This window comes from Xenia sp. Carnegie-2017, unplaced genomic scaffold (genome assembly GCF_021976095.1).
Source record: "Xenia sp. Carnegie-2017 unplaced genomic scaffold, XeniaSp_v1 HiC_scaffold_14, whole genome shotgun sequence".
Taxonomy (NCBI): Eukaryota; Metazoa; Cnidaria; class Anthozoa; order Malacalcyonacea; family Xeniidae; genus Xenia; species Xenia sp. Carnegie-2017.
The window spans coordinates 11,986,790-12,009,836 of NW_025813447.1; the positions used below are offsets into that span (position 1 = coordinate 11,986,790).

At 34.1% G+C, this 23,047-nt stretch overlaps 3 protein-coding genes across 3 annotated transcripts; all 3 read left to right on the forward strand.

The window, feature by feature from the left end:
* Positions 1–5: 5 nt before the first annotated feature.
* On the forward strand, positions 6–2,467 carry LOC124435088 (ubiquitin-conjugating enzyme E2 L3-like). The gene is made up of 5 exons (XM_046985036.1): positions 6–112; positions 502–597; positions 1,126–1,203; positions 1,772–1,880; positions 2,115–2,467. The coding sequence occupies exons 1-5, from the start codon at positions 86–88 to the stop codon at positions 2,267–2,269; spliced, it is 465 nt and encodes a 154-aa protein (XP_046840992.1). The 5' UTR covers positions 6–85; the 3' UTR covers positions 2,270–2,467.
* A 743-nt stretch (positions 2,468–3,210) lies between these two features.
* LOC124435084 (ATP-dependent DNA/RNA helicase DHX36-like) lies at positions 3,211–14,205 on the forward strand. The gene is made up of 29 exons (XM_046985031.1): positions 3,211–3,375; positions 3,755–3,963; positions 4,848–4,950; positions 5,166–5,293; positions 5,636–5,674; positions 5,891–5,965; positions 6,231–6,326; positions 6,392–6,468; positions 6,730–6,804; positions 7,045–7,146; positions 7,291–7,355; positions 7,425–7,506; positions 7,592–7,702; positions 8,000–8,105; positions 8,214–8,301; positions 8,446–8,501; positions 8,998–9,062; positions 9,467–9,521; positions 9,699–9,787; positions 9,910–10,027; positions 10,357–10,455; positions 10,550–10,723; positions 11,306–11,392; positions 11,780–11,857; positions 12,161–12,260; positions 12,340–12,424; positions 12,775–12,907; positions 13,042–13,194; positions 13,563–14,205. The coding sequence occupies exons 1-29, from the start codon at positions 3,363–3,365 to the stop codon at positions 13,704–13,706; spliced, it is 2,805 nt and encodes a 934-aa protein (XP_046840987.1). The 5' UTR covers positions 3,211–3,362; the 3' UTR covers positions 13,707–14,205.
* A 712-nt stretch (positions 14,206–14,917) lies between these two features.
* LOC124435086 (sortilin-related receptor-like) lies at positions 14,918–20,007 on the forward strand. The gene is made up of 9 exons (XM_046985033.1): positions 14,918–15,316; positions 15,522–15,761; positions 16,279–16,473; positions 17,353–17,426; positions 17,867–17,925; positions 18,230–18,387; positions 18,743–18,829; positions 19,593–19,764; positions 19,868–20,007. The coding sequence occupies exons 1-8, from the start codon at positions 15,056–15,058 to the stop codon at positions 19,761–19,763; spliced, it is 1,245 nt and encodes a 414-aa protein (XP_046840989.1). The 5' UTR covers positions 14,918–15,055; the 3' UTR covers position 19,764; positions 19,868–20,007.
* The last annotated feature ends 3,040 nt before the right edge of the window (positions 20,008–23,047 follow it).

Below are 23,047 nucleotides of genomic sequence, written 5' to 3' on the forward strand. Positions count from 1 at the left end.
ACCAAATTCAGAAAATGTTGCTTATTTCGTTCTCAGTCTCTCGTGATAAGACGGCAGGAGACGTGGTCACGGGCCAAAATTCAGCATGGCAGCTACACGGAGGTTGACTAAGGTGAAACGAAAACTTTTTTCTTTTTTACTCTAATCCAGAATTATGCACATTATTCTTTAAGATGGATTTTATATCTTGATTTGCTTTTTATGATGAGAAGCATCGCGCATACAACCAGTATTTTATGCTAAATTAAGCAAGACATAACTCATACCAAATTTCATGTTTCGTTTTGTTCATAACTAAACTTTTACGGTTTGTCTATTGAAATAGTTATAAAGATCCCTTTTTATAACAGTAAGTCGTTCAAGGAGGTTTCTCAACAGCGTCCTCTGAATATGCTAGGCAATATTCAATTTTTGTGAATCTTGTAATGTTTTGCGGTCACGATTAATTTTGAATGTTGTACTTAGCTTTGTACTTATTTCCAATTTCACACTTTTGTACAGGAACTGAACGATATTAGGCAATCGGGAATAAAATTGTTTCGTGATATTAGAGTGGACGAATCGAACATACTCTGTTGGCAAGGACTTATCGTACCTGTAAGTTTTAAAGAAATTTTTAGTTTTGTTTCTTAGCTACTGGGCGGAAACGTAGTGCCATTTCGTGTATTTTGTGTCTTGATTATGTGTTTAGTGCCCATGTTTAATACCAGTAGCACTGTTTCCAGTTCTTGGAAGTGGAAATTGCAGTGTGAAAATTAATGAAAAAACAGAAAAGATTTAAGATCTGACAATAAACAAAATAAAAAACATTCTTTCATGTCAAAGGGATAGACTTTAGAATTCTGTGTAGTTCAATATTCCTGAAAAACTCCTGAAATGAGGTCAAAGTCAAGTAAGATGCCACAATTCATTGCCTAAAAGGATCCTTATTATAACAAAGAATATTTTTGCAACATTTCTTATCTTTGAAAAACTGTGTTTGTTGCCAAACCTGTTGTAAAAATCAAAACTTTAAACATTATTGTGGCTTCATGTTTAATAATTTGGTATTTTTGAGTATTGATCTGTTATAAATAACTGACTCTCTGATTTTTAAGTAATGACTGGTTGCATTTTTCTCATTAGGAATCTGCCCCTTACAACAAGGGTGCATTTAGAATTGAAATTGTATTTCCAGCTGAATATCCATTCAAACCACCGAAGGTAGGTGTTACATTTTGGACTTATTTACCAATGTCTATTAAGTACCAATTCCTTATCTACCAACTTGATTTGGTTACTGTTCTCATTAGTTGAATGATAGTGGCTTAAATTACACATGTTGAAAATGGTGTATGTAGGTATAGGAATCTTAATAATCCTGAGAAAATAGGAACCATAAGGCTGCAAATATAGGAACCTTAATAAACCTAAGGGCCATAAGAACGCTGTGAATGTAGGAACTAGAAAACTGGTGAAGCTTTAGTTTGTCTCCCCAAACATGGGATGAAGCTTCGTTTTGTATTGCGTCTCCTTGAACACTTCCCTTTAAATATGAAGATGATATTTATTCTGGCCTTGCACATTTTGTTTCTTGAGATTGTTTAAAAGCTCATGGCAAAGAATTGTTACATAATTACAATATCTATATGGTTATTACCTATGATGTGTGTTGACTTTAAACAATTTTCTCATAATGTTCACATATCCTGTTTATTGAAGATGTTTACTTTGGAAATTGCCAAAGTATTGATGTAGTGGACATTATTTTTTCTGTGATGTTTCATTTTAGGTCACATTTAAAACAAAAATATATCATCCTAACATTGACGAGAAGGGGCAAGTGTGTTTGCCAATTATTGGGGCTGAGAATTGGAAACCTGCTACAAAGACAGATCAAGGTATAGTATTAAATTATCACAGCCACAAAAACACATCAAGGTAGATTAGTATTCTTTCCTCCAGTAATATAAAATAGCATCTCCAGCATCCTTTAAAAATAATATGAAATGTTACCTCATGAGCAGAGGATAAAGAAAGTTGTATTCTATTGGTTGTATAAAAAGAAGGATAATTTTATACCAGTAAAGCCATTTTGTCTGCAAAACCCATCATACAGAGTATTGTTTTTTTAGTTATACAAGCATTGGTAGCGCTAGTACAAGATCCTGAACCAGAACATCCTTTGCGCGCGGATCTTGCTGAGGAATATACAAAGGAAAGGAAGAAATTTATGAAGAATGCAGAAGAGCATACAAAGAAATATGCGGAGAAGAGACCTCCTGAATGATGGAAAGCATTTTATACATCAACCTCTTAATGTAGATCGTAACGTTTTTTCGTGAACTGATTGCTAACTATAAGAATTAATGAAGATCAGAAATACGCTTGGTACGTTACTGAAGTATCTATCTAAAAACCCTTTATGTAGTTAGTTATGTCTGTGTCTTGGTTGTTCAATTCTTAATAAATTTTGTCTGTAATTTAAGCAGTCAAATGCTGTTTTTGTTACCGTCCGGTGTTTCAAAAAAGAACGGCAATAAGCTTAGTATCTTTAGTCACCATGCTTATCATATTTATCGTCAAATTCTAGAACTGACCATCACAAACTTGCCTTTTATACAAGTTCTTACACCACTGCCGGCAACAACTCTTTGCAACAACAACCTTTGTTAATGTGGAAGGTTTTAGGTGAAACGTCTTCAGCGATGGCGTTCTCAAATATTAATTTATTTACTTTGGTCTGTTACTTGATGTATGTGTACGATACACAAAAATTCCTCAGTTGATTTTTTCTCTGTTTTCTGTTCTGCACCGTTTCTGTTGTAGTTAATAAAGTAAAAATGGGAGGCAATGGATTGGGTCTCACCTAAAGAGATAGCGAAAATGCAATAAAGTTGTAATCAGGAGTGTTTTGAGAAATACTTCAAGCTTTTTTTTACTCGTAATATCAATAAAGCAAAATACTTGATACACAATAAATTCACCTGTTTTAAAGTTAGCAACGAAGTATTTTTAGCTTTATAATTTTATTTTTATTATTATAGCATCTTTAAAAATTCATGAGGAATTAAGGACATCAAGATCAAATTAGTTTTGCTAATATGAAGAACTGTTTCCTTACACTTAAAACTACTCCGGTCTCAAATAAAACTTAGATTTATCTCAACAGTGGTAGTTCCGAGGTCCATTACAAACAACTCTCTTAAGATATCCAGGTATTTCATGAAGATCAGTGTTTCTTCACGACCGGCAATTTTGATAAATGCTTGGATAAATGTGAAATCATTAATATATTCATTGGAAGTTTTAACTCCTTATTTTTTCCTACAATATATGTGTTAGTCTTTTGTAGGTCTTTATCCTAGAACTTCTTGTTCGATATGTACAAAAGGGGTAAGTTTCGGATGTGAATATTTTGCAATTTTAACAGTTTACCTCATACAGCGTCGTTAGTATAACTATCCTATTTTCATTGTTTCATGTCTAAACATTCATTGTGTATGGTAAGGATGAAGATATCTATAATAGAATATAGATTTTAAATCATATCAATGGTGTAGCTCCCAGTTTCCAACCCTAAGAATGTCTTGTGGTCAATCTACCAAGAGTTTGATCTATTTGTGATGACTTCATTCAAAGCAGTGATGTTGTTTGGTAAACTAAGGTTCCTATAATTCAGGCTAGATTTTTTGACCAACATATTATCTTGAAAAAAATGTGATCCTTGCCTTTGAACATAATAGAGTATTCGCTATCTTTCTGTGTTTTTTAGATTCTGGTGGCCAGAAGAATGATTGGCGTGGAGGATATGAAGAAAGAAGAAGAGGTGGAAGGGGTCGTGGTAGTGGACGAGGTCGTGGTGGTGGACGAGGTCATGGTGGTGGTAGAGGTGGTCACCCACCCGGGTTAACTGGTGCACAGATAGGAATGTGGTATAAAGAAAAATCTGAACAGTCAAACATCAGAAAGGAGAGGGAACAGGTTTTATGCTTTATTTGGTTGTAAATACAAAACTATGCCCCAAAACAGTGATAAAGTCACAAAGCAGCTTTGCATTGTTTTAGTTTATAATTTTTTAGAAATATTTCTGCTTTAGGTAGATAAACATTTACATGGCACAATTAAATTTTGTGGGCTGTAATAAGTGTTTAATTTCCAAAAATAAGGCTTACCATCAAATTTTAATTATTTAATTTACAAAGCTTTGCTCTAAATATTGCTAAGAACATAGGATAGTAATTTTTTTTAAAGATGGATTTCAAAATAGCAAATACCATGGTGAATGGTGATAATAACAATGTAATAGTTCTTAGAAGAACTGTTTTAACCAGAACACTAACCCAACAATTCAAAGGAACCGTTATTTACAGCTAGAAAGAGACACTATGCATTTCGGCAGACTACTCGTCAGGTGTCAACGTCTGCTAAATGAGAATCTCCAAATCATGCTATATTTATAATGTTACAAAAGGTCAATGTCATCCCTATTTTTAGAGATGACACTTAAAACAGAGACAGATTAATTTAAGCTTGTTTTATGTGTCATCTCTAAAAATGGGGATGACATTGACTTTTTGTAACATTATGAATATAGCATGATTTGGAGGTTCTCATTTAACAGATGTTGACACCTGACAAGTAGTCTGCCAAAATGCATAGTGCTTCTTTCTAGCTGTAAATAATGGTTCCTTTGAATTGTTGGGTTAGTGTTCTGGTTAAAACAGTTTGAACTATTACGTGTCCTTTTAAGAACTATTACATTGTTATTATCACCATTCACCATAGTATTTGCTATTTTGAAGTTCATCTTTAAGTTTGTCACCATGGCAAAGTCTCTGTTTCATTAATAATTTTTTTGTTAACAGCGTCAAGAGGTGTCAATGTCTAAATCACATGAACAACATTTGAGAAAGATGATTGATAGTTTGGATGAGTGTGAATCTTCATCGTCATCTACAGATCAACAAGGTTAAGTTATTGACAAGTTGGACAAATTATTTAGCATATGTATGTCTTAACAACGTCTTTATCATAACTTATGGTCAGTTTAGTTATCTCTGACTTAATTTAAGCTTGTTTGTGTCCGTCATAATTCATTATAATTTATGTTAATTTATGGTACTTCTCGTATATCGAAGAGTGATGAAGGTGCTCATTAGAAATTGATATGCATTCATTTTCAGACTGGTTTCAGGCGATAAATTTCCAGGAAAATCGATTCCCGCGCATTATGTTGAAAAATGACGAAGTAATGAATGAGATCTTAAAGAAAGATTTGATTGATAAGAAGAAACTAGGGGACCAGATGATGGTAACTATACTATTCAATAACATGGTTACTAAGACAGTACCATTAAAATCTATCCACGAAAACATGATCAGAAAAAGTTGAAAGTATAACGAAGATATTGGGGATTGACCAAGGATAACAGTGACTTGAAAGCTTTTCAATACATAAGCATGTGTTCTACTATCTCTAGTTTTTAAACATGATGAATGATCATTTGATGTTTTGCTGAATGATTTTAACACATCCCATACCAATCCACCTGTGGATGGAGGTGGGGGTACAGATTCTCGCGCTGACACCTTTATTACTTACATACTATGGAAATTTATTATCAGTAATTGAATCAAAGTTTTGTTTATTTAGGAGTTCAGAAAAAAGCTTCCAGCATTTGCTGTGAAAGATGTATGTGAACTACATTTTTTTTACATTGAGAAGCGTACGAGTGTTTTGATTGGCTGTTGGTGACAGGTTTAAAATTAATATTACACGCTAAAATTCTCTCTTACCTCAATGGCTACCCGACCAAACAGATATAACATTCGGATTTTATAGATGAGCTATATCACATGATCAACATTCTATGTCACATGATTAACCATCCGTCTTTGTACTCTTTAGAAAATTGTTGACTTGGTTGCCATGAACCAAGTTGTTTTAATCAGTGGGGAAACTGGATGTGGTAAAACTACACAGGTGTTTGTCTTTGCGTTAAGTAGTTTTTAGATTGTCTACAGCTGTTATGTTGATCTTGTCCAAACGGAACTTTTGGTTGATTTAGGGTTGTTTAGAATGCATTACTACATTGATAAAATTGTAGCTCTAAAATATTCTTTTGAAATTTTTAATGCACAGCGTTGTTATTATGGTATTTTGATCTTCATTTGCTGTAATGTTTCTTACTTGATCGTAAGATATTAGCTTTAATCAAGTAAAAACTTCATTGCGGTGATCTCTCTAGGTACCGCAGTTTATATTGGATGATGCTATTGAGAAGGGAGTGGGATCTAGTTGTCGTGTTGTATGTACCCAACCAAGGAGAATAAGCGCGATTTCAGTGAGTTTTTTTCGTGGAAAGCCAGCTAATAATGAAGTCGTGTTCAGTTAATTTAATTCGTTTAGATTGCTGAAAGAGTTGCACAAGAGCGTGGTGAAACTGTTGGAAATGGAAGCACTGGATATCAAATTCGACTTGAAAGGTTGAGATAGCGATGATCACTCGATAACGATGATGACCTAGTTTTTCCAGCTACCTGTCAGGGTTGCGTTCTCACGAAAATGCTTGATATTTAAACTATCAATTGTAACTGCTTACTTAGTTACATATAAGGATGAGCCTTCTGTCCACACGTTTGATGAATGAAATGGGTCTCTGTTGTCTGAAACGATGTTTTAAAACAATAGCCATTCATGTAACGCAAAATCTTTTAGCTGTTTTTTTTCTCTATTATTTATTGCAGTAAACCACCACGTGACCAAGGATCGATCATGTTTTGTACTATAGGAGTGTTATTAAGGTGGCTCATGTCTGATCCGTAAGTTCATAGTTCTTTTTGTATTGCCAAGTCAATAACTACAAAAAGAAATAGAATACTAGAAAAGACATGAACAAAAAACAATGGACTAAAGCATGAGCAACAGACTTGAGCAGAAATAACAGACTTAATAAACAGCAGACTTAAGTTTAAACAAGTGAAAGCAACAGATTTGACCTTGTGGATATGACCAATTTTATCAATGATTCATCTATTCATTCTTTCTTATTTTTGTTGTAGTAACCTTTTACGAATGAGTCATGTAATTATTGATGAAATCCACGAGCGGAGTATACTGTCAGATTTTCTACTTATTGTCGTTCGAGACATTTTACCTAGAAGGTAAAAGATTTCATCCTCACTGTGACATAAATATTAGGAGATCAAGTGCATTGACTTTTTATGTATCATTTTTAATATCACGTGATTTCATGTGATCAAATATCTTCATGTAGATAAATGGGATTGTTTTGGGTTATTATTTAGACCCGCTCTACGAGTTGTTCTTATGAGTGCCACCTTAAACGCAGATATATTTTCAGAATATTTTGGTAAGTTTTCATAGAACTCAAAATTAACTTTGAATATCTTGTCTTGTTTATATATTTTTCATTCTGTAGGAGGTTGTCCTATACTTAACATACCAGGATTTACGTTTCCTGTGAAGCAATACTTTCTTGAGGAAATTGTCAAGACACTTAGGTACGTTGATTTTATTCAGTTGAGTTGTTGTTTTAATAAATCTTTAAGAAAATGCTTTGATTAAATAATGTACTAAATTTTTCAGATACCAATGTCCTCCGACGAAGAAGAGAAAATTATGGGGAAGGAGAAATAAGAAAGATGATTTAAACAGAGAAGAAATGTGGAAAAAATATTTAATTGACTTACATCACAGGTTTTTTATTTCATTCTAATCTTGACTCATGATGGCTGCACATGATGATTATGTTATAGTAGATGAATGTTACGTACTGCAAGGATGAATTTATGGGGGTTGGGTGGATGAATTCACGGGGGCTGGGTGCAAAGCTGCGCCGATTTTCCCTCTTTGAACATTAGATAATTCCAGATGAAGACCCTAAACTGATAAAGTACCCAAGTTTTAACATCATAAAGAAACAAAATTTAATTTATGATCAATTTGACTTAGCCTTCAGCACTAAATAGTGGCTTATACATTATTTTTTCTTAGTGAGAACGATTCTTTCACGGCAGAATCTTTAGCAAATATGGATTTTGAAAAGATCGATCATTCTTTAGTGGAGCAACTTCTTATGCATATTGGTCGAAATATGAAAGTAATTTACTCAGAGCTGTTTTGTGGTTGACTTCTGTCTACTCAATTTATAAAGCTTTTCTCATCTCCTGAAAAGACTTATAAAGCTAACGATTATTTTCATTGTCAGGAGGGTGCCGTTCTTGTGTTTCTGCCTGGTTGGCAAGACATATCTGCATTGAATGACATTTTGAAGAAAAATCCATTTTTCTCTTCTGGTGAGATTCCCGCTAGTTTATAAATATGCTCGTTAACAGCAGCTGTTTCACATTTGTTGTCATTGTTTTGCTAAAATGATCTACACCACAACAGTTCAATGTAACCAACTGCACTAAATACTTTCATTATTTTTTAATTTACAGACAAGTTTCTAGTTCTGCCGCTGCATTCGTTGATGCCAACTGTAAACCAGCGTCAGGTATGTGTGTCAGGGTAGGAGCCAAATTTAAGTTTGCATGATGTAATTTAGGAAAAACACTAATTTTAGTCAGTGTGAGCTAAGTTAGTTTAGGGACAAGTTAAAGCTTGCGTCTTGATAATTTGAGATAGTGGCACATTGTAAACTAACGACGGATTGGCTACAAAAAAAGTGAAATACCTATTGGACTGATTAAGTAAATGATTTGAACCTGGGAGTATCGTCACATGTTTGTAAATGTAGATTGTCCAGGTTGGTATAGTCCTGAGAAGGACTGTTTTTGTTGTTGTTGACTGACGTTTCGACAACCTTAGCGGTAGTCATCTTCAGAGTCAAAATGATGACTACCGCTAAGGTTGTCGAAACGTCAGTCAACAACAACAAAAACAGTCCTTCTCAGGACTATAACAACCTGGACGATCTACATTTACAAACATATTGGACTAATTCTCGTAGATTGCATTGATTTTTTTGTATAATGTTTATTGTGTATTAGATCTTCGACAGACCTGCTTGTGGTGTGAGAAAGATCATTTTGTCAACAAGTTTGGCCGAGACAAGGTAAAATCACGTTATTTTACATTACTCTGAGCGAAATATAAAGTGTTGACTTGATGTGGCCAGATTTGTGTAAATATATTATTCAAGCCATTCAAAATCGTTGCAAATGAAACTCGAACAATGGATATTTTATCACAAATGGTTTATATGTATTCTGTTATTCCAGTCATTTTATACAGCCTCAGAGTGTTATGTTAAGTCTGGTTCTTTTACTTGCGACTTAAACTAATAAACATCAGCATAAACGTAGCAATAAAATGTAATAAGCACAAACATAAGCATAAGCACAAACATAAGCATAAGATGAACGGAGAATTTTGATAATTTTATGCTTACGTATGTGTCGCACGTGACGACCAGACTTTAGACTTTATACATTCGTTGATTTCATGTTTTCATTTTAGTATCACGATTGATGATGTTGTCTTTGTGGTTGACTGTGGTAAAACAAAAGAATCGGTATGTTTAACCAGAATGGCCATTGTCTGAGCTTCTGATTATGTCTTCCTGTGCACTTCTTATATATGTCTTCCTGTTTTATGTTGAACATGTCACTAGTCTTACTGTAAATATATTTTATACATGTCTTCTCTTGTTTTATGTTGAACATGTCACCACTTGTCTTATGTTTCCTAGAATTTTGACGTCGACAAACAACTTTCTACACTCCTACCAGTTTGGATAAGTAAAGCTTCGTCCAAACAACGGAAAGGTCGCGCTGGAAGGTAACGATGAAGCGATAGCAAGCTATCTTGGATGTTTTGAGACCTTTCAAGTTTTTTTCTTATTAATTTGTTAAATTAACTATCAATTACTATGACGAACCTTGCGATTCAATTATGTTTAGGGTTCAAGAAGGTGTGTGCTTTCATTTGTTCACAAAATTTCATTATGAAGAAATGAATGATTATCAGCTTCCTGAAATATTGCGAACACCCTTGGAAGAGATTTGCTTACAAGTGAAGGTAAAATATGTTCCTCAAACTATTGGCTATCTTCAATATGGATTGTGTTATTCAAAATGAAACTGGTTTCAACCTACTAATTTTATTTTTTTGTGAAAAGCACATTTTTGAGGGTTATGGAATTTAGTATGGATTGAGTTACGATCAGATTAAGGATTGGATGCAGTTAAATAATATTTTTAGAATGTAGGTGTAGATAAACTGGTGTACATCATGCAAGACTTTTTCACTTTGCATCACATTTCTTTACACACTTTTTATCTCAAAGACATCCATCCAAGTAATGTTGACGCAACCGTTTCATGATTGCTATAAAAAATTTGTTTTAGTGCCTGAAACTGGGTATGGTGGAATCTTTTTTAAAAAAAGCCTTACAATCACCATCAGACAAATCAATCGCACTCGCCATTGAATCGCTGAAACAGCTAGTAAGTGGTTTAATGTTTTATGCGATTTGAGGGGAGGACTTATCAACTTCTGTTATCTGGATGTATGCAAATTCTTATTAATATTGTTTCTTAGAATGCGTTTGATTCAAGTGAAAACCTCACACCTTTAGGTGTGCATTTAGCTCGCCTACCTGTACATCCAAAAATTGGGAAAATTATTTTACTCGGTGCAATAATGTCCTGTTTGGATCCAGTCCTCACGATCGCATCAAGTATGGGATTTCGTGATCCGTATGTTGTACCCTTGGTGAGAGTTGATTTGTTTGTATATATACCTCATGTTGATCCCATGTTGTACCCTTGGTGAGAGTTGATTTGTTTGTATATATACCTCATGTTGATCCCATGTTGTACCTTTGGTGAGAAATAACGTGTTTGTGTCTACCTCATGTGTACCCTTGGTAAGAGTTGATCCCTATGTTGTATCCTTAGTAAGAGTTGATTTCTTTGTGTCAACCTCATGTTGATCCCATGTTGTACCCGTATCATGTGAGGTAATCCTATGTTGTATCCTTAGTAAGAGTTGATTTCTTTGTGTCAACCTCACGTTGATCCCATGTTGTACCCTATGTGAGAAATGATTTCTTTGTGTCAGCCTCATGTTGATCCCATATTCTACTCTTGGTGTGGGTTAAATGGTTTGTTCAGTTCATGCTTTATTGTTGAATGTGCATTACTTTCGCTCTTTTGTAAGACACGACGCTAAAACTTGTTGATTATCTGATTTGTTGGCTGTACAGTCGATTCACTAACTCTCTCTTTCAGAGCCAACTATTAATTGAACGTGGAAAACGTTTTTAAGATCGCCTTTACGTCTTGTGAAATTTAGGAAATGGTGGAGAAAGCAGATAAAACCAGAAAAATGTTTTCTCCTGGAACACAAAGCGATCACCTCACTTTATATGAAGCCTTTCGTGTAAGTATCAATAACTTTATGGAACATTTTTCTCGTGTAGTAAATTATTTATATTGAACTACTTTGTTGTAAATTTTGTTGGATGTAATTTGCAAATTTATTTATTTATTTACATATTCAATGAAATGCATGCATTTGAAAATCGCGATTACGTTTAACTCAATTATTGCTCACAATTTTAACACATGAAACTTCACAACATATGCAAACAAACTTGTTTCAACTTTTTTCTCTCAACATAAATGTTCCTGTTTCTTTGACTTGCTTCTAGACTAAACACTAAATAACGTAAATTTCTTGCCAATATAAATCTCCATGGTAATATCAACGTCATTAGTATTTTTGTTACTGTGTCCTCTTTGCTCAATTTAAAATCATTTTTTGTAGAAATGGGAGGTTGCGGAAAGATGTAGCAACGGAAAGCAGTTTTGTTGGGATAACTTCCTCTCGTTTTCGGTCTTGAAGGTATGCACCAGATTTACTATAAGAATATTTACGAGTTTTATTACATCATACAACTAAGTCTAAGGTATAAATTTTATATTTACAGTTTTCTTTAAAGGTCATGTTTATCAGAAAATGTGTATACTAATTACTTCACATCTGGCGGTGAACTATATTTAGGAAGTGACTGAATGATATAGATCAGCTAAGGAAATGAGTTTTTGTTTTGTCTAATTAACCACATCTGTTCTTGTACGACTACACAAAATGTATTTATGTTCCTCATCTACGTTGAAGTTTTTCGGAAACGCGATTCTCTTTTAGTCCATCAAAAATATGAAAACTCAGCTCGCAGAACATCTTTTTGATGCCGGTTTCATTGAATCAACGGATTCAAAGCAATTTACCGCTAACTGTAACTCAGGTAATTGGGTCTAGCGATAAAATCTTTCAAATCGATCATCGTTCTAATGTATTTTCTGAGATCTTCTTTTTTTATTCAGAAAACCAATCGTTAATAAAGGGAATTTTGTGTGCTGGTTTTTATCCCAACGTCATTCATGTTACACACTTTCCCAATTCAAGAAGGTTTGTTTTCCGACATTTTGACATGTGTATTTCTTTCTCTATAATTGTTTAAAAACCTGTTGGTTTGTTAAACAAACGTTTCAACTCGCTAAACTTATTGAACATTATTCTTCAAAATTTCCAATCGGGATTAAGATTGCTATGTTATGTAAGTCATACTTCGCTAGACTTCCTCAGCATAGAATATTCATGTCACATTTTCTAGCAAGATAACGACCACAATAAAACCATCTCATAAATCACCAAACGTAAAGATCTCAAACTTATATCTTCGGGGGGGGGGAGGGGGTGTTTTATTTTCGTAAATCAACTAGGACCATATAGGTGAATAAAAAAAAAATTCGTTCCAGGCCTCCAAAACTTACTGTTCAACAAGACGGGCGTATGGTAAGAGTAGAAATCCATCCTAAGTCAGTGAATCATGATGAATACAACTTCCTAAGCAACTGGTTGATATACTTGGAAAAAGTAAAATCGACTAAGGTAAAATTGCCATTACCAAAACTTCATTTGCCTTTAGTATGTTGCTAATATATTGGCTTCGAATGCCAAAACGTCTTCCTAACTTTAGACGAATATTGAGGCTCATTTTAACTTCAGTTTTTTCCTTTTTGTAGATATTTGTGCAAGATTGCAGTACAGTTTCACCATACTCTCTTCTATTTTTTGGCGGTGATATTTCGACGTCTGTTGATGAAGATGAAGAAATTGTAACTGTTGATTATTGGATCAAGTTTAATTGCAGATTGAGTGTTGCCATCTTGGTTAAGGTAATTTGTCGATTGATTCATGTGAATTTAATTAAAACTACTTTAGTTGCAATTTATAACATGAATTCATTTCTAATGGAAGATATTGCACTTTGGATAGAGAGAGCTTTAGTTCAAACACCATTTTGCTCCTGATGAAGACATTTTAATAATTTATAACTCTTCCTGAATAGAGTAACTATATAAGAATAACCCCCTTTCATTATTTTCCCTTTGTCAAGAGAATTTTAATCATCAAGAGAGTATCCAATGAAACAACTTTATTTCAAGTATCTCTCAAGTACATCTCTAATATCTTGTGTCTTGTGCCATCATATGGTGTTTGTTAGACTAAAACTGTGTTCTCAATATATTATTACTTTTTTCAGAGATTACGTGAAGAGTTCCATAGACTTTTAGAAGACAAAATTCGTAACCCTTGCTTGACGTTGAACTTTGGCGAGAAATCCAAAACTTCAAAAAGACAAAATGTAGTTCTAAAAACCATAATTGACTTGATTACTAGCGATTGACGTAGTTAGATGTTGTCCAAATCATTTGCTATGTCGACAATTATGATTCATAATGAATTAAGCTTTTGAGAAATGTTGAAAGTCCCCCTATCGACTCTCCCTTCTCCCATCCAACCTTTCCCCTTCGCCCACGAGTTGGTACCACAGAGAGGAATTTTATTTTTATAAAAGGAAGTTCTCGGTGTGGTGTGGATCACTGATGTGGGGTACACGGCGAAGTACGTTGGTAGGAGAAGCATCAACGAATTTTTTTTTTCATTTCGACAAATAATTGGTAGATTAGGTGCAGCCTCTCACGTCTGTTGATCATGTTCCAGAAGCTGGTTTAATAGACGAACCTGGAATCCAATTTATTGAGTGACGATAAGTTGACGTCGGACGTGTGTTGAGCACATTAGTTTTTTAAATTATGATTTTTTACTTATTTCTTTGATTGTGTACAAAAAAGCGCATTTTGGCATCCCACGGTTTTAAAATTCAAGCGAGTTTTTGTAATTCATTTTTTTTATGTTTCGTATTTTTTTATCACACGTTGGACACGTGGCCTTTGTGTTATCTGTTTTTTTCAGTTTCCTTTGATTTTATCTTAAATAATGATTTGCGAACAAAAGAAGCGGTGAACATTATGAACAAATGCCAAATTAACGAATCCCAATAAGTCAATCACTGGATAACTTTGCCAAAAATGCTGAAATTAGCTCCAAACAAGACGCTGTTTCCTTAGAGAGTCAGGCTGTGAACAGGAAGTGCGTCTGCAATGGCATAAACTGGTCGCCAGCTAAACGGTCAAATTATCGTGTTTTGTTTACATACGCTTATCAATAAAACCTGGAAAATTTTTAGAGTTCACCAAGAGCATTTACTCGACTGTGATCAGGGGTAAATGCGTTGCTGTCTCCGCGTAATTCGTTTTAATTTTTGCTTTCACTCAAGGGGTATAAAAGTGATAATTGTTCTCTGAATTATATGAGAACGCGTTATATCGTGTATTTCATCACTTAGGTTTAACTCGAACATTTTCGTTGACATACACCAAAACCAGCATGTAATCCAATTAAAATATACATTGCAAATTATCTCTAAGGGAAATGAGCTGCAGGCATTTTCTTTGTATTGTACGAAAAGATTTTAAATTTTCCTTTTAATGGCACCACTTACGACATTTTTGTTTGTATTATGTAAATATAATATTGTATCAAATTTGCATACTCATTGTGAATTGTGGTGTCATATGATTACGTCTACTGACTCCACTATAAACTCGACGCCACGCCGTAATTTGCAGATTTCACTTGCCACGAGGACTGTTGTGTTTCATCCCAGAAACCTTCGTATTCTCTTACTCGAATATGTATCTCAATACCATTACGGTGTTGCGGACATTTTTGGCTTGCTGTATTACGTTTAAAGACGTATTTTCAAACAGACTCGCATCTCCTCAACGGTTGTTTAGCGAAGAACCGGATATTTTTGATGGCAGCTATTATTTATCTCAAAGTGACCATCGCAGATTTTCTCGCTCAATAGATGAAAGACAAGGAATGCACGAACGCATACGAAGAAACACTGATGGTTCAAGTCGTCCACCTCGTCCAAAAATCACTGGACCGGTTGGTTTTTAAATTAAAACGACATACTGTTTTCGAGTACAGTTAATACTGGCGTGTATTATTATGAATAAGCATGTCTACTTAGGTTTTAAATCTGGAAAAAGTGTGCTTGCATGTAATCATTGGAATAGAAAGTTCAAATAGGAAAAGTTCAGTCAATTCTAGTGCAACAAGCTAACACTAATTTAAATAACGTTTTTTCAAGGCGGCGTTATGTAGCCATGATGAACTTTATATAAGATGGACGGACACGAATTTGGTCAGTGAAAAGGGAGCGATCTTTGCTTTGTGTCGGCCAAATCCGTCAAGGAGCATTACTTCCGTAATTTATGTTTCTTACGATTATGGTATAAGTTGGGTCAATTTGACACCGAAATTCAGCAAAATTTTGAAGAAGGAACCATCAGTAAACATGTATTATTTCGTTCCAAATGCACCTAAATTCGTAAGTATGTCTTGTCAGTATTCAATTTTCTCCCTGTACATTGTTTACAACTTGTACTTCTCAATAAATATTTAGCTTTGATTTATAGGTGAAACCGTGCGATTTCTCAGTTTGCTTTCAAATTGTTTGGTAGTCTAAGTAATGGTATTTGAAAAGGCTATAAATACGTACTGTTAAAGCCTTAAATTGTCTGAGCGATTAACCCAATTTGGCATCAGTTCTCTCGTTTTACTAAATTCTTTCAAATGCGCGCAATGGGTATTGTTTACACCATTCATTTTTTGACCACAGTACCCATGGCTTGATTTCTGACTTTTTTTTCCAAATATTTGTTTCCTGGCCTAAAATAAAGCGTTCTCAATCTCTATGTAATGTGTGCAACAGAGTCAAAATATTTGTTGTGGTCGGGATGTCAAATGTATTTTTCTCTATAGTAGTAAATATTTAATACTTGCAGCTTGTCACTGAGACTGCAAAACGATTCAAATGCGTTTAATAAACAAGTTGTTTCCTTTAGATTGTATTTGCCGACACGTTGAATAAACGCATATTTTATACGAATGATGAAGGTCGAAATATTGACATATCACAATACTCTTCGCCATTCTCTCCACAATTTGCACCAGAAAATGTCTATATTAATCCAGAGAAATCTTCGATGGTTCTGGCTTCGGAAAAGGTTACACGCCCCAAAGAAAAGGATATATATAAGGTATATTTTGCTTATGGTCAGGCACACTCCGTTCATGCTTACATAACGTTTCCATTACGTAGTACCCTACCATCTTTTGTAGGGTTTTGTGAATAGTTTCGAGTATTGCGTTTCAGCCAAAATGGCATTTCTTGTCTGTTATACCTGTAAAGTTAAAGTATATTTGCCTAATATACAAAGATCATTCTTCTTCAATCTTGAAATCTTAAGGAATTAGCTTGTCACGAGCAACATTCCATAGATTATCATAGTGGTAGATAATGCCATATGTTGACTAAGCTATTTATGAAGACTAAACTTCTCATTAATATTTATATTTTTTATATGTTTATATTTTCCTGCGTAACATGCCCCCACTTCGAATGTCATGAACGAAAATGAAAATGAACAAGAGAGCTACAAGCAGTACTTATAAAGTGCTTCCTTCCTCTTTATCAAAATATTAGACTCCCTATTTAGAGAGTGAAGCGTGACTAACCACGAGTTCTAATATGAATGTTTTGATAACTATCAAAACAGCTGAAAATCATCGTTTTTTATGCTTCCTATGCGTGTGCTTTTATTGCATTGTTCTTCTAGTATTGCTTGTAAAATTTCTTTTTAAAATGTTTAAAAGTTAATTCAACGTAGGTTTTATGGCATTTCTAACCTTTAATTGGAAGATTAGTGTATTCTAAATTGTTTATGATGATGTAACTATTTCTTGGCGAAATCACGTTTGATTTTTTATGGAAATGTTTAAAATACCGTAGGTGAATTTATCACAACCATAATATGCTATTTTGATTTTGAAGATTTTGGAAAAGTAGCTAAATTGACTTGTGTAAAACCTAGTTAGGCCAGCAAATGATCATAATATATTTGTCTTTGTTTCTTAAGTTGTACATTTCGAAGAACGGAGCGAGAAGTTTTAATCATTTGCAACTTTTTGTGGACGTCAAAGCATTTTACTGGTGAGTTTCATTAACATAACTCTTCAACAACTCTCTTTTCGTTTAAATAATTATGAGATACTTGGCACCAGGACTTTATTGCGTAAACTTGTCTTTTGATGATTCGTTCATTCGTTATGATAAGTTTCCTACTTAATAGTTTCAATAGCAATGATTTCTTTTTCCCTGAAGTGAAGAGAAAAAGGGGTTATAAAAAAGGATTATTGCTAGCCTACAATTGAACATATTTTCTGTGCTCCACGTTGTAGTTTTGTCGCAAAAATTAGTTAGCGATTAAGACTGTGGAATAAATAGAGTATATCAAGAAAGACAATATTTTATCGTGTTTATCTAGTTCTCTAAATGGACAAGTTTTTGCATGCAAGCTTCAAATATGTAACGTTGGCAATTGTTTTCATTTGTGGTTAGTCTTTGACATAGACACTGTTTGTCGTTCGTAGGGGCTCTAAAAAATATGGCGACAAATCAACAGATCTATTTTTGGAAGCCAAGACCAACGGTACGTTTAAATAGATTTATTCTGCCTGATTCCACGTAGATTATTGTCGTAGTAAAACTTCTGTCTTTTTGCAAATGGTTTCTTACATTAATCTGATTGCCTTTTCAAATAAAGCGGTCCCATTTTATTGTTAATATATTCTACTTCGTCTTCAGTTACTTAAACAGAGATGCATGAAGACACATGTGTAAATCAAATATTGTTTATGATGATGTCATATATATTCTGCACTTGCATACGTAAAGTTTGTTTTGGACAGTGCTAATTTAAAAACTATTTTTGAGCATATATATTACTATTTTAGCACATGGTCTCCAAGGATATCAACTTGACTGCAGCAATACAAGCGAAACATCAAACTGTACACTTGTTAAAATATTGACAAATGTGGCTCCAATAAATGGAGAGATTACTGATTTTCTTGTAAAGGGAGATTATATGTTTGTTACGCAGCATAACGAGGTTGGTTTTATAAAAAAAAACACTAAAATTTATTTTTTTCAGTCCTTCCGAAAAGCTGTGAACATTTTGAACATATTTTTGTCAACATAAGAATTGTCTATATAGTGTTTTATATAATCGCTAGTCATATTGTAGTCCAGTCAAGTGTCTTCATCAATCATTAGTGATCGCAGGTTGAAAGTCGTGTCCTTGATTCTTTAGTTTAATATCTTCGTCATTGGGAGTGATATGATTCTGTAATTTAAGTCCACATCTACTCCATTGCAGTGTGTTCATCAGGAGTTATCTAATCTCGAGATTTAATCATCCATTGAAAGCTTTGCCGTTATGAAATTTTCTGCATATTTAATTGCAGGCAAAGACTGGCTTGTATTTATATGTAAAGTACAAGAGAACAGGAAAATTCGTTAAGGCCAATATTGTAACACCAACTCCAGTAAAGGTGCGTTATTTTACAATAAAGGAACCTACTACTATTGTATCAAATTCTGTATTCAATATACATTGCTCCAATGAATGACGAATTCTAATGACTAATATCTAAATATATTTAAAAGTATAATTAATATTTGAGCAGCATTCCGTGGAAAATTTCGCGTAAAGAATTCTACTTCTATTTTGCTATTTCATCAATAAGAATTCGGCCGCATTTTTTTTGTGTTTCATATATATTTAGTGGTAAGAACGCTACGTTGAAGGATGCCCAGAAATAAACGTTGAATTTTACACTTGAATTTTAAATAGATAACTTGTGTATAGATAACATTATACAAATCTAAATGTCTTCTAATATTCTTCGTACTCGAAGTCCCAAACGTGTCCGAAAGGTGTGTAGTATATGTTTGCAGTAGAAATCACTGGAACACTACAATAAAATATTGCGTTATTATTCATTAAGTATTGTCCGTATTTTACGTCACAGTTCTTATGGAACTACGAAAAGAATTGAAATTAAACAGCGTGAACATTTAAGGCAAATGTTGGGAAATTTCTAAAGGAAACAAATTAGCGAAGATTTCCAATGACCTTAATATGATAACTTCGATACTTGAGAACAAGTAAACTTTTGAATTAGTTTCTTTCATAAAAAACTAGGTTTGTTCGGGGGCCTATTTCTACTTCATTTGATATAAGGGAGGGAAATTTAGCTGTAAAATTGAAGCAATTTTCCCCATGATTGTTTTTTTTTCTTCTATTGTTCACAGGAGGCGTTCGTTTACGATGTTTCGGATGGTCAGGTTATGTTAGTGTGTAATCTTCGTAAGAATGAAACAAATCTTTATATTTCGTATGATGCGACTGGGGAAACTACTCGTTGTCTTTACCAAGAGTTTTATATCACAATCCAAATTCAGAAGTTTCTTCGCATTGGCTAAGGTAACGCTTCATAATTACACATTATGTTGTGGAATAATGCTTAACCTAAAAATAGTTGTGCTTGTTTCTCACATTGTTTCCGTTGCATTTGATTTGTTTTTAGGCGTGCTGTGAGATATCGTTTTGTTGATATTTTACGCGCGAAAGGTCTCAAATTTGTGTATTTCGCCACCCAGTTGACAGCTGGACCAGTTGGAGGTCGATATTTGATCAGCAAAATGACTTTCGATAAAGGCGGTGTTTGGCAGAGAATCAAAGGTCCCGACAGAAACAAATACAACAGACCATGTTATTATGTATGTTGTTTTTTCCAAGTTTGTTGATTTTTTCTTATCTCGTTAAGTCTCACTTGCCGTTTTTCATAGCCTTAAAGCAAGCACGATTTTTTAGGAAGGGCATTGCACTTATCTAAACGTCGTTATTAAATGGATATATATTTTCTGATTATTACAAAAAGGTCACTAAGCTATCATTTTACATATTCTAATATGTTGTAGGTGATATCGCTCTTCTGGTTTCTCTTTTGACTTATGTGTCTGTCTCATGGATGATTTTTTATACTTATTTTTTATACTTTTTTATACATTTAGCCTTCCTGTTCCTTGCATATCAACCTACTCTATGGAAGTATTTACCGTTATTCCAAGACCACGCCCCTCTTGTCAAGAGAATCGTCCCCAGGACTTCTTATGGCCACTGGTACACCATTTAATTTCTGATTGATTACGCAACAGTTGCGATAATCATTGTTTTTATCGTTTTTGCTTCAGGTGTTCTGGGAACAAATTTAAAAATCACACCTGATACATATCTTTCAAGAGATGGAGGCAAAACTTTCCAGAAGGTTGTAAAATGTACACAGTTATTTCCGTTAACATCTGATTCCAGAAAATAGTATACTGATATGTATATATGATCAACGCTGGTCTGTGGAGTACATAAAGAATTTTAACATCAAATCATCTGTTGAAAATACTAGACTATTCTACATAAGTATTTAACTTCACATTTCAACTAATTTCGTATTTTGAAACAACACTGAAATGTCAAAAAGAGTGTAGTTTTATCAGATGACAGTGCTTTTTGATTTTTAACGAGTACTGACTACATAATATGTTTGAACTTGCAGGTTTTAAATCGCAAAAGACGTTTTGGTTTTGGTGACTATGGCGGTATTGTCTTGGCATCGCATTTTGATAGAGCAAAATTTTTAGAGTAAGTTAGTTGGCCATTTGATGCTGTGTTTTGAGTAAAGTAATTGTTATGTTTAATGTTGAAGATTTTACTTCAATATACAGAGGATAAAAAGAGGATAAAAAATATATAGAGGATAAAAAGTGCTGATCGAAGTATTTTTGCGATTGTTCAGGTATTCGACAGATTTCAAGACTTTCTATCAAGTGCAGTTACCCAATGCAAGTCGCCCAGTTGACATTAAGAAAATTCTCACTGAACCTGGTGACAGAGCAACTGTTTTCTTAGTGATCACTCTTGTAAATAGCCAGTATTCTGTCTACACTGTTAACACATCAAAGACGTTAGGTCAGTTGTGGGATAAAAGATAGAGATCCTAATGAAAAATATGCAGTGGTCTTGTCTGTAGCTAATGGTTGTTTTTTCTATTGCAGGTGGGTTACCATGCGCAGATAAAGATTTCCACACGTTAACTGTCGGTGATCTCGGAATAGGAAAATGTGAAACCCACGTGGTTAAGTTACGTAACGCTAGCTCGCGTTGCATTACGGGAAAGTCACTTAAAAAGGTTGTGAGCATCTCCTATAGTAAATGTGCTTGTGAAAGAGCACACTATCGATGGTGAGTAATGTTCTCTGTTTTTTAAGTTATTTCAGTCCTTTCTAGCAATACCATTCCTCTAAGTTAGTGTAGTTTGAGGATAATAATGTGCACCCCCCCTGCTTATCTATTTGTTATGGTATATTAAAATTATCGGTTAAACTGTGTGTATCATCGAAGTTTGTGAACTTCGTGCAATATTGTTTTTAACTTGGATAAATTATGTATCTTTTATAGTGACCGTCGCTTTGAACCAGATGATCAAGGTAGCTGTATTCAAATGCCTCAGACGAGTTTAGTTCCAAGCCATTGTCCAGAAGGAAGTAATTATCAGCGATCGCGTGGGTACGTATTAATTAACGGTTTTCTTAATGTTGGCTATGTTAGGCTACGCTACGCTACGTTGGCGTATGATTGGTGGATTTAGAATGAGATGAAAAATACCACGTGGTGAACACCCTCCCCTCCCTCCAAAACAAATTCCCTACTGACATGGTTTCGTTGACGTTATTTTTCAGTCATTCATTATGCACTCCTGATGAAGCAGTACGTATGACTACTATTTATAAATAAAACCTTTGTTTCATCTTTTTCAGGTATGTTATGATTCCACAGTTTGCGTCATGTATAAAAGGAAACCACACGCTTGCGTACTATGAACCACATTCAGCACCATGTCCTGTTCGGAGTAAGTAATTGTTTTTAATACAAGATTAATTATAAAGCAAACAAAAATGCAACAACTAATTCAACACAAGTTAACAATATGATAAGGAATTACACTTGCTGTTCATTGAAATGTTAGCCTGAAAAAGTGATGAAGTGCAATTTTTTCTTTAGTATTGCGTCTCAAGAAGATAGCAACCTCTCCGGAAGCAAATAAGTACGGTATTGTTAAAGTTCGTGTTCGTGACACTCTGGCAGCGAAGGCTGTACTGGTGAGAGCGTATTTGGATCATGTAAAATTTACGTAAGTAGAATTAATCTTTTTAAGCAAACGGTGACATTCTCCATAATGTTGTAGCAACATGTGATGTCATGGGGGTACTTTTTTATTCCCTTTCTCTTTTATCCCTTCCTACTCCTTTTTTCACCCTCCTGATCTCTTCTCATTCTCCTTTGGTTTCTATTCAGATACGTGTTCGATGACTACAATATCACTGGAATTGGCAGTGACTTTGTGCATTTCAAATATAAACCTCCCAAGTAAGGAATTTTTTTAATTTGTGGTGGTAGAAGACGAATTCATCTTGTAGAATAATGCATAAAGTTACTGATTACTTAAAATTTGTATCTAAATTAATTTTCACGAGCAGCTACTAAAAAAATCATGAAAATTCATTTACATTAACCGGATAAATAATATATTTAATGAAATAATACTTAGAAAAATCTATACATAAAATGATGAAAGTATGCATATTATTCATGCTGAATATTTTTGTCATATTGTGTTCACGAATGATTTTGAATTGTTAAGATTTACCTT